Below are 12,006 nucleotides of genomic sequence, written 5' to 3' on the forward strand. Positions count from 1 at the left end.
GTTTTCTCTACAGCCCCGAGGTGGTTATCGGTGGAAGTGGCTTTCTTGGGGTGCTGAGCAGGAAAATAATGTCCTGAGGCTCCTATGGGAGGATGGGGTTTCATGGAAAGCTTTTATTGATGATGTAAAATCAAGAGGGTTTCCCTCCGAGGTCCCGTCTCGGTCCATCTTGCCATGAAAGAAGTCCAGTCTTGTCTTCAGCAGGGCTAGGAGTAAGGCCACTGCCCAGAACGTCCGCTCCGTATTCAAGTCCCGTCCCGCCCAGCATCTGGCTAGCTTCGCTGGTGCTCCCAGCTGCGGTCCATGGTGTGTGGGGTCCGCCTGGCCCTGGACCATGCAGCTGCTTGAGGCCACATGGTGGGTGAGTGCGGGCCCTGTAGCAAGAGAGAAAAGGGAGCGGGAACTCTGGGGATTTTATCCTTCCATGATTTTGTACGTTTGACCTTTTTTTCCAGGCTAGACGGACAGACAAGCCCCTTCCCTACATCACCCCAACTTCACTGTGCACGTGCCCATCTCCCCCTTTGTTCCATCCCTCCCTCCAGTGGTCTGCAGGGAATGGACCAGGGGCTTCCTGGGGAGCGTGAAGCTGTAGCTTCCATCATAATGAGCTAGTTATTAATATTATTAATAACAGGAAGAGAGCAATGGGGAGGCCAGGCATTAGAAGCATGGTCATCTGGGCAGCTTCCCCAGGAAGCTACAGCCTATATCTAGCTTGGAAACCCAGGGTTTGGGTTCCTTGCTTTTCTCAGTCTTCCTGTGGGGTGAGGCCGAACCCTGTCCTACTCGGGGTTTCTCCTTCCCATTCCACCCCTGACAGTGACACGCCGGCCATGAGGAAGGACTGAGAGGCAACAGAAAGCAGGATGTATAGGGATCCCAGAGACGGGAAGCACCCTTCCTCTCTGAGTGAGAGAAAAGATGGACAAAAGGTCCTCTGTGCCTCCTTGGTCTCTGTTCCTCACAACAGACAGTAAGTGGAGACCAATCCTGAGCCTGCTATCGACAGGCCTGGAGATAGGAGAGCAATATGCTTCAATCACCTTGGCATTTCCTTGGTGAAGCAGAAAACCCTAATGTGTCTCCCCTTCCCCAGCCACCCAATGCTTCATTACCCACCCCCCTCCCCCCATCACTCTTAGGACCTGGGGCTCAGAGCAGGAGGGACCCCAGCCAACACCCTCCTTCACCCCAGCCCCTTAGAGCTCTGCTTAGGGACCCGCAGCAGGGACCTGGGGTCCTCCTGTCAAGAAGCCCTGCTCTGCTGCTGTTCTTTCCCGGAGGCTGGTTGTCTGCACCCAGAGCGGCTGCTGTCAGCCTTTCTCTCTGGGACGTGATGGCAGCGGGAGGGAGGAGATGGGTTGGCTTCATTTCCACTTCTGCTCCACGACTGAGGCCCCATCCCAAGCCCCCTCACTCTTCCCATCAGGAACCTTGGGGGCTGTTTAGGTCCACACCACATCAGCGGGCAGCAGAAATGTCAGCCAAGGGGCCAGTTTGCCAAGGGCATTTTATTCATGGTCTGCAGTAGAGTGTTACAGAGTCCCTCTGTACCCCACTTGTATGGGTCTTGGGGAAATGGAGCTAGAAGGACGGGTCTGCATGCACGTCCCAAGGTCACAGAAATCAGAGGGATGGAACACAGGGATGTGGAGGGGCAGCAGGGAGACTGGGTAAGGGACATGGGCCCCAGAGAAGAAAGGAGTTGCCCTGATATTCAGGGAACAAATCAATTCCTGATCCCCTTCCCAAGCTAGACCTTTGATTTCCCCTCATGTGGGTAGGTATGCGGTGCTTCAAATGATGGAAACCTTCTTCTCATCTCCCTCAAAGAAAGTTGAGATTAAGAATGTCTCCTTAGGCCCAGCCGGCGTGGCTCAGTGATTGAGCATTGACCTATGAACCAGGAGGTCACGGTTTGATTCCCAGTAGGGGCACATGCCTGGGTTATGGGCTCAGTCCCCAGTGTGGGGCATGTTGGAGGCAACCAATCAATGATTCTCTCTCATCATTGATGTTTCTATCTATCTCTCTCTCCCTCTCTGAAATTAAAAAAAAAAAAAAGAAAGAAATGTCTCCTTAATCTGATTAGCAATTTAGTGGGATTGGAGGGGGCACCCTGCCTCAGTTTGTCCCATGCTCCTTCTCTGCAATGCTCCCCACCTCCTCAGATCCAACTCCATCCATTCAAATCCTCCCGCAATTTAAACTTATTTCCACACAGAGAGGTGCAAAGCCAGCAGGGAGGTGGGCAAGAGGAGAGATGGAGTTTGGGGGCCCACTTCACATCTTCCTCCTCAGTTAAGGAGGATCCAAGGACCACACCGCTTCAGAATTCTCCAAATTCGGGGACCTAAGACTTTCCTCCCCAGGTTTGGGTCTTAGCATCTCTGCAAAGAAGCCCTCCCAGGGATCCGGGTACCCTTTTCCCCCCATCAGGGGCCGGGGCTTTACCTCCAGCCCCTCTGGCCTAAGGAACAAGAGCCGCAGCCTCTCACCAGCCCCCTGGCCCAGCCCAGCCACCAGGGGAGGCCCCGGGAAATGCCAGGTGGCTGGGGGGCACACGAGCCCTGGGAGCAGGGTGTCTGTCGTGGAGGACCCTGGGAACGGCTGCTCTGGGAGAAGAGGGGGCAAGAAGGGCCCTGAGAGGCGGGTCCAGTCGGAGGGGGGAGAGTGGGGGAGGGGAGGTGTGAAGGAGGCAAAACTGGGCCGCTCTTCTGGGAGGGTCCCCAAATGGCAGCAAGGGCTGAGCAGGCAGTGGGTGGAGGCAGAGCCGAGTCCTAGAGAAAGAGAGAACGGGTCAAGAGAGGCCCTCCCTCCCCCCCCATCCCCCCCCCACACCCCCGCTTCTCCCATTCCCCATTCCCCATTTCTCCTCTTGCTGAAAACGTTCTCTCCCCCATCCCGTGTGCCTTTCCTTTTTCTTTGCTTCACGTCTCATTGTAAATGTCACCTCCTTGGGGGAAACTTCCTCAGACCGCCCCATCCTGGGAAGAGCCCTGGTGGCTGGCTCCTCATGACCCCCCGGGACCTCTCCTGCAGGGCCCTCCGCCCTGTTAGCATCAGGCGGTCATTTGTGTGATTATAGCTCTGTGGGGGCAGGAACAGTCTGTTTTGTTTTCCTCTGGATCCAGCCCAACCTGGCACCTATTAAGGGCTCAAAAAAAGTGTGTGGAAGGAATGAATGAAGACACCCTTTGCCTTATACCCAGCGAATCCATTCTTCACTCTCCCTGTAGCGGGGGCTCCAGGTTTAGCTGGGCAAAGAGCTGGCTGCATGGCCTGATGCTTGTCCTTTAAATTCTCAGGCCTGTTTCTTCATAAAAACTCCTCTCCCAGGTGGAGAGCAGGCGATGTCATCAGTAAGAAGGGGCCCACAGAGCCACGGGCCCCGTGCACACGGGCTGAGCCCAGTCTTCCTCTTCTCCTGCTGGCTCTGGCCCAGGACTCTCCTCCTCCAAGAACCCTTCCCTCCTTCCGGTCCTTCCAAATCTGCCTTCTTTCCCCAGAATTCTACATAGGGGCTCACAGGCTGGGGTCACTGGGGATGGCTATATAGAACTTCACTTCACTTTGTATATTTAAACAACAACAACAACAACAACCTAACACCAGTTCTACATTTTTCTTAGTAATTTAATGAGGAGAGCAAGTATCAACCCAATGTGATCACACTGGTGGGGCTATTGCTGATAAAAACTGGAAAAACAAATTAGTTATGACAATATTACTGATTTATTTAATATTTCTGAAGCTGGATCTATGTAGAGGGAAACAATAAAAAGTGATATGTCACCTGGCCAGCATGGCTCAGTGGTTGAGCGTCCACCTATGAACCAGGAGGTTGCTGGTTCAATTCCTGGTCAGGGCACATACCCTGGTTGCGGGCTTGATCCTCAGTAGGGGGTGTGCAGTAGGCAACCGATCAATGATTCTCTCTCATCATTGATGTTTCAATCCCTCTCTCCCTCTCCCTTCATCTCTGAAATCAATTTAAAATATATATATTTAAAAAAAAAACTTGATACGTCATTAGGAAAATCACGGAGTCCTCTGCCAGAGGACCCTCTCCTGGGCCCCTGTCCTTTCCCAGGGTCCTTACATGAGGTGGAGACTGCTGTTTTGCACCAGGAAGGTTGTGTCCCCTGCCCTCTGAGGTCAAGGCTGTGTCTCCCCTTGGAGAGCCACAGCAGAATAGGCACTCGGAGGAGATAGTACTGCTTCTCCCCCACCCCTTCCTAGCACCAACCTTGCACCTTCTGCCTCTGGCTCAATAGTTCTGGCCCTGCTTCTGCCCAGAAGCAGCTTCCTCCCTGGGCTCTGAGTGCTCTCAAGAAGGTGGAGGTTAGGAGCTGGCACAGCCTTCTGCAATCACCCTCCAAAGTAAGGCAGGGGCTGCTCCTGGTCTTCTGGTTACCTAACCCTGCTTAGCACCCCTCAGGGCCCAAGCACAGGCGGGTGTGTGTGTGTACCTGGGCCAGGGAGGTGCAAAAGAGCCCACTCCAAGCCAGGGAACACTTTTTCCCCCTCATAGTTTCCCAAAGAGAGAAGCTCTGTGCCCAAGGCATTCCCAGAGCTGGGAAGAGGTGGCTGGGGTGGAAGAACAGGGAGAGCTGTTCAGGTGCTATTTAGCTCCAGGCTGCCAGATGAGTCCCAGCAGGCCCTGAGCCGCCCCACGCCCACAACCTCAGCTGCACTCACAGGGGCCCAGAGCCAGGCATCCTGCATTCTCTGAGAGGTGGGACCTCTGGGTCCCCAGCTACACTGGGGGTGGAGCTAAGGCCAAGAATTTTATTTTTTTTAAAGGAAGATTACATGAACAAGATTATGTGCTTTCTTTTTTAAAAAAAAATATATTTTCTTGATTTTTTACAGAGAGGAAGGGAGAGGGATAGTGAGTTAGAAACACTGATCAGCTGCCTCCCGCCCACCCCCTCCTGGGGATGTGCCCACAACCAAGGTACATACCCTTAACTGGAATCGAACCCGGGACCCTTCAGTCTGCAGGCCGACGCTCTATCCACGGAGCCAAACCAGCTAGGGCTCTCCGAGCATCTTAGGGCCACCTTTTATCTCTGAATCCCCACACCTAATAAGTAGCTAGTGCTCAAGAAATGTTTGTTGAATGAATAAATGACTTATATTATCCCTTGTCTCAATTAACTGATATTTGCTCTTGTCCAAAATATCCACAGAAACATATGGTCATGCCAAAAGGTTCTTGAAATCTGGTCCTGTCAAAAGCGTCTACTCTTAGAAAATGCTCTTGGGTTCAAACAGCCCAGAGTGTTTATTCCTTACTTTTGGTCTATAGGTTAATACACAAAAAATACTGTCATGTTTTATTGGTCCAATAATAGTGTTGTGGCTGTATGGCGATAATCTTTCTTGCCTTAGTGCCCAGCTGGTCATGGCACATGGGCTTAGGTAGAGCGGTCGGGGTGGACCAAATGTCTCCATGGACATTTTTAAAAATATATATTGTTATTGACTTCAGAGAGGGAGAGAGAGAAACATCAATGATGAGAGGATCATAGATTGGCTGCCTCCTGCACGCCCCACACTGGGCATTAAGCCCACAACCCAGGCATGTGCCCTGACCAGGAATCGAACCATCACCTCCTGGTTCATAGGTCGACACTCAACCACTGAGCCACGGCCAGCCGGGCTCCATGGACATTTTGGACAGGACCAAATATCAGGGACCTTTTGGTGTGGGTGTTTTGGACAAGACCAAATGTCCTGCTAGACTTGTCTCATGCTCCCTCACCCATGTGTTCATCCAGAAGGGTACTCCCCTTACCTGGTCAAGATTCCCTGGGCCCTTCCCAGTCCCAAGCACTCACGGTAGATACTGCTGCTGCTCCCCTTCTTATCCTCAGAGGCCTCTGGTGGCCCTCGGAGGGCCCACTGTCCAGCCAGCTGCTCCACCAGGGCCCAGTGCGTGAGCAGCGTGCTGTGTAGGAGCTGCGGAGCGAGGAGCAGCAGGTGTGGGGGTGGGATGGGCTCTCCCTGGCATACATTTCCCAGGACTTACTGTTTTAACAACCAGTTGTTAAAACAATGAAATGCTCTCATACTGGTTGTTAAATCACCCCTGCCCACATGCCTTGGACCCTTGCCTGAGACCCCCCACTCGTTCCCTGTGATCCACCCCTGAAAGCGTGATGCCTAGCACAGGGATGTTTTAGAGTATCATAGAAGATTTAGAGTGTCAGCCCTGGGCACTCAGGGACTAGGATGCAAGGGAAGAAGGACATTGGAAGCTGCTGGGCCCCTGGGGCAGGAAGGAGGGCTGGGGGCCTGCTGGGCAGGAAGGTCAGTCTGGTGGAGCCCGGGGCTCGGGGCTGCCTTCATGCTTACCTTCCTCTGCACGCCCATGGGCACCAGGGTTGGCCGAAACAAGCTGGGGGCTGGCATTGCCCGTACCTCCCATAGAGGATAGTTGACCACGATGAGCTTGCTTAAGTTGAACTTGTAAGTGAACCTTTTGCCTTTGGTCTTGTGCAGGATCTTCTTGTTGTAATAATATCTGGAGATCCCAAGGATGAGAATGGAGAGTTGGCCCAAATGGACAGGGAATGCAGTCTGAGACCCAGCCATGTCCCCTCCCCAGGCCAGCAAAGCTAACCCCAAGCTGTTCCTGGATAACCACTCAGGGTCATTTCCCAAGCCTTGAAGAGGCAGGAATCAGGTGGAGTGCCAGAAACCACAGCCCTTTTCTTTGAACTCTGCCCTGTCTGGCCACTCGCGCTGTCTTCTCTCACCTGAGGGCCCGGCTCAGCTTGTCATAATTCATCTGTGGTTTGCACTTCCTGCGGCCCCAGAGGCGGGCCACCTCGTCTGGATCCTTGATGACAAACTCCCCGTACTCTCCCTGCTGCCAGGCGATGACATGGCGGAACTCTTCCTTCTGCAGCAGCTCCAGGATGAAGTGCCACAGCTGGATCTGCCGGGAGCCTGGGGACGACTCAGCTTTGCAGGCCCAGTCAGGGAAGGCCAAGCCTGGGGCGGAGAGGGGAGTGTGAATGCCTCCAGCGCCACCGCTGCACCGTGGGTGGGAGACCTGGCAGAGGCTCACCTGAGATCCAGGAGCTGCCCGCCATGGTGGGGACGCCCTCCTCCAAGCAGCTGTGGTGCATATTCCAGTTTGGAACTGTGTCTGGGCTTTGGGGGAAAGAAGGAAAAGGAGAAGGCAGGGGAGAGGGAGGTGAAAGAAGGAGGGATGAGGGAGAGAAAGAAGGAAGGAGATAAGAGGGAAGAGACGAGGGGAGAAAAGGGAGACTGAGGCAGGGGAGCAGGGTCTGGGGCAGGAAGCTCCCCCACGCCCCCGTCCTCTGGGGACCTCCTCACTGGCCAGGAGCTGACCCCAAGACGCTGAGTCTCTTAAATAGATGGAAAGGAAGGCAAAGGGTCCTATATCCTGACCCTGCTGGAGGATTTCGACAGAGAAGATCTCTTCTCAGGGCTTAACAGGATTGGAGTTTTTCCCAAGATAAGACCAAATGTAATTAATCATTGGCTCTTTCTAAATCTTGAGTGGGAGGAGATGGCAGATACAGAGATCCCCTACCATCATTGTACTTAGACTAATTTTACATTTGAGAAGAGCAGGATTTGTGTGTGTGTGTGTGTGTGTGTGTGTGTGTGTGTGTGTGTTTCACTGATGAGTCTCAAGTGCCTAAGAAAGTATCTGGCTGTTTGAGGGCACATACACACATATCATAGGTATTCAAGAAACGATTGTTGATACCATCAATGAATGGTACTGAATTGATCAATGGTGCCTCTGTGTGTTTAACACCTGCCTTCTCCCTCAAAGTGTTGTTAGCTCCATGAGGTCAGGAACCCCAGCTATCTTGTTCCCTGCTGATTCCCTAGAGCCCATCCTAGCCCAGGGCCTTGCACTCCCAGGTGCTCTGTAAATATTTGTTGAATTAATGAACATGAGCAAGGAAGAAGGGAATTCGTTGATTCCCAATTTGGCATGGTGGGTGGGTGGCGGTCAGATGGGGAGAAGATTGTTGAATGAGCCCCAGTGTGATGCAGGCAAAGGGAGGAGAGAAATGTCTAAGCCCCAAAGCCTTTGGATGGCACTAAGGCTGCTGCAAAAAGGCTGGCGTCCTCTGTCACCAGTGGACGAGGAAATGATAAGCAAGAGGCGGAGGAGGGATGAGAGAGCTGGCCATGGGATGGCAGGACGCAGGCCTGCTCCTGGGGGTGGACCTAGAGGGGTTACCTGGACGTAAGGACCACTTGTGAACAGTGGATGGGCTTACAAGGCCTGGGTGCTGGGTTCCCATCTCTGATACGTGGGTGTAAGGTGAGCTTCATTCTCTACTAGAACTCACTAGGTGCAAAGGTCTGGAGAGCATGTGAGTGTTTGGCTGGAGTAGCTGCCTCACTCTCCAGTCCAGGCTCAGAGAGGGAAAGCACCTGCCACATGGTGTTAACTGCTATCCCCCCACTCCTAGTCCACAGCACCTTCTCATTTCTCATTTATTTGTTTATTTTTGTTATTCCTCACCCAAGGATATTTTTCCATTGATTTTTTAAAAGAGATTGGAAGGGAGGGGGAGAGACAAAGAGAGAGAAACGCGGATGTGAGAGAAACACAGCGATTGGTTGCCTCCTGCGCACCAACTGGGGCCAGGGATGGAGCCTGCAACCGAGGTATGTGCCCTCAAACAGCCCTCAAACCTGGGTCCCTTCAGTCCTCTCCATCCACTAAGCCAAACCAACAAGGACTCTTTTCTCATTTTTCAAAGTGATGCTTCAAGACTTTAAAAAAAAAAAAAAAATCTGTAGTAGTGCTACTGAAACTCTAATTTGCATAAGAATCCCCTGAGGATCTCTTTAAGTGCAGATTCTGACTCAGTGGAACTTGGTGGAACCTGAGGTTCTGCATTTCTAACAAGCTCCTGGGTGGTGCCCCTGCTACCGTCGACGGACCGTACCCTGAGTAACAAGAATACATGGAACACAGCAACAAGGAGCTGTGGGTGTTTGAAAGCCAAGGGGTCCCAAGCACCACAGATGCTAAGACCCTTCCTGCTCTCCCCACCCCCACACCAAGAGGCCACGGGGTCTCTTGCTGTCCCTTTCCCAGGGAGGTCAACTGGAAGAATGGAAGCTCATGGTGGGGAGGGGGGCAGGTGCTTCTGGGGTCCCCAGTCTGGCCTGAGCAGAGAACATCTCTGGAAATTAGGGCGATGACTAGGACAGTCATTCTGAATTTGGGTGAACAGGTTTTCCACACACACACACACACACACACACACACACACACACCCTCTCTAAAATAACAGCTGACATTCTATAATCCTCTTCTCTCCTTCCTTCCCTCCCCTGAAGCAGATGCCCCCCTCCCCGCCCCCCTCATTTCCTGCCCGGTCCGTTGGGAAGCTCCTCCTCTGTCTAACCTCTCCTACCTCACCTTAGAAAAATGGGTTGGGAAGTGGGCGTTGCAGCAGTGAGCGATTCCAGGGAAACATCTTCCTTGGGGGAAGCTGGTAAAGTTCCTGTGACTGCCCCCGTGCCTGCTGGGTCTGATGGTATGTCCTGGTCTGGAAGGTTTGAGACCTTGGCATAGATTTAGGATCTGGCAAGAAGAGATTGATAACCTGCCTCGAAGCAGATACTCAGCGCCCCTGCGCTGTGCTGAGGAACTGTCATGCCCTGAACCTCACACAAAGTATCAGACAGGCTAGAGCTCAGAGGGGTGGAGTAACTTCTCTGAGGTCATACAACTCCAAGTGAAAAAGTGAAAATCGAGACCTTAAATCAAGATTGATAATCCGCCATGTAGGTAGCCTACAAATACCCTGTCTTCTACGCCAAAAGAAAAACAAAACAAACAAAAACAAACACCAAAATACGAAATCAAAGTGGGTTAAGCTTCTGGGTTTCTGAGGAATACCTGAATGCCCACGGCCCCCTCCCTGGCCTGGTGGTGTCTGAGAGTCCCTCCTGGAATCTTAAGTCTCTGAGGAGCTCACCGGTTCTGGATGTGGAAATACTGACTGCCGGCAAGTCTTTCCAAAGGTCTCCCCTCAAGTCCTTCCTTTTGGAGCTGACCAACCTTGGGTACCCCCAGAGAGGAGCAGATTTTAGTTCTGCCATCTTGCTCAAGAGTTATTCTTGGTGTTTAACCTTAATACCTTGTGCTTCCATTTTGACCCACACTCCTGGTGATGCTCCCAAGGCTGAGGGAGGGAGGGAGTCCCACTCCCCAGCTCCCGGCTCCCTCCCTCTTGTGCTGTGAGCTAACTGTGCAAAGCTTGGGGTGGCTCTACCAGGCTAGGCATGGCCCCTACAGTCCTAGGAGGATACGCATTGAGAACTAGAAATCAAGAAGGATCATAACCCAATCTTGAATCATCAGAGTGGCTGCACTTAAGCGCCTTGTGTTTCTGAGCAATCATTATTGTCATCACCATCATCTGGTTACTAACACAAATGCATATTACGACACATGTAGGTTTTAGGTCATTATTTATTAGAAGCAAGAGAGATAATGATGATAACCATAGGGAGTATGCCTTAAACGAGAACTTGGAGCCCAAGGAAATGAATGCCAAGAGTAGATTTTACCTTGTTAAGAGTTTAGTTAATATGAATTGGGTCCCTGTCAGGCACTCAGCATTGGGTTTGACACTTTCTTGTTCATATGCTACTTCCCCGAGTCTTCACACTAACCCCTTGAGGTGGGTATTATTATCTCTGTTTTGCAAGCCTAGGAAATTGAGGCTCAAACGATTAAGAGACTTGCATAAGATCCTTGGGCAAGTGGTGGAGCCGGATGGGAACAGGTCTGTCTGACTCTAGGCTCCCAGCTGTAATCAGTCAATCGTGGCAGAAAAGTTGAGGATGAAACTTGGGAGCAGAGAGAGGAGGCTGGCAGGAGGCCATGGGCGCTGAAGGAGGCACTCAGTGTAAACCTAAGAAGTGGGCTCTTTGCCAGAAAAAATGATCCGTGGAGGACCCAGGATGCCAAAGGACAGTCAGATGGGCAGAGTGGAATACAGAAAGGATGAGAAAGGCAGAAACACATGGGCGGGCCGGGGGGGGGGGGGGTGCGGGGGGGGCGGCGGGGGGTGTGTGTGTGTCGAGAATTCAAGACCAACACTGCATCTCTGCAAAGTAGAAACTTGCATCAAAAGTTATTTTGTTGTGGGGCCTTCTGAGGGGCTGCAGGATCTGACTGACGGGACACAACCAAGTCTAGTAGTAGAGACGGCTTGATTGATTCAGTGGGAAAACGGGGCTGTTTCTAAACACAAAAGTGGAGGGAGACAGAGCAAGAGAATCAGCAAGGAAGAGAGTCGGAGAGAATGAAACAGAAATAGAGTTGTGGAAGTGGGACTGTGGGCACAGGTGAGATCCAGGTACACAAATGAGGGGGGGATCAGAAGGGCGGCAGTGTTAATACAGAGATGGTGGCTGGGGTGTGAGGAGGGGGATTCTATGCTTGTTAGCACCGAGCAAACTGCCATCCCCAAATCCTGGATCCGATTAGAAGCCTCTGGTCTCTCCCCTGGATCTCAGCCCCACTCAGAGAGTGTTGGTCCTGAGACCTCCCTTAATGCTATTAGCTAAAGCTGCTTAGGAGGAGAGCAAGACGGGCTGGGGAGGCCCCAATCACCTTTTCACTCAGGGAATTCGGAGGGAGGTGCAGGGATAGATGTCTTCTCTTCCCAGAGACCCCAGGGCATCTTGTTCCTCCTTCTGCCACAGCCCCCACACCCAGAGAGCTCAGGCCTAGGGCAGAACAGACTCCTGATTGATGCTCCGCGGCTGGGAATCTAGCCTTCTGAACCCCAGGTCCCTCCTGCAGCTCTGCCCTTCCAGCCATCGCCCCCCACCTGGGAGAGGCCCCTCCCTCCCTGCCACTCCTCCCCACCCCAGGGTCCAGCCGGCACTCCCACCCCCCTCCTTCTTACTCCTCGGCCCTGTGCCCCCTCCCAGGTCCCTTCTCACTCTGCTTTGGTAGCCATCCACTGT

At 52.6% G+C, this 12,006-nt stretch overlaps 1 protein-coding gene across 1 annotated transcript; it reads right to left on the minus strand.

Moving 5' to 3' along the window:
• Positions 1-2,304: 2,304 nt before the first annotated feature.
• On the minus strand, positions 2,305-7,145 carry ETV3L (ETS variant transcription factor 3 like). Its single transcript, XM_008155624.3, has 5 exons — positions 7,085-7,145; positions 6,771-7,008; positions 6,367-6,535; positions 5,850-5,970; positions 2,305-2,783 (listed from the first exon to the last, which is right to left on the minus strand). Exons 1-5 carry the CDS (start codon positions 7,143-7,145, stop codon positions 2,305-2,307), a joined length of 1,068 nt encoding a protein of 355 aa, XP_008153846.2.
• Between the last annotated feature and the right edge of the window lie 4,861 nt (positions 7,146-12,006).

This window comes from Eptesicus fuscus, chromosome 22 (assembly GCF_027574615.1).
Source record: "Eptesicus fuscus isolate TK198812 chromosome 22, DD_ASM_mEF_20220401, whole genome shotgun sequence".
NCBI lineage: Eukaryota > Metazoa > Chordata > Mammalia > Chiroptera > Vespertilionidae > Eptesicus > Eptesicus fuscus.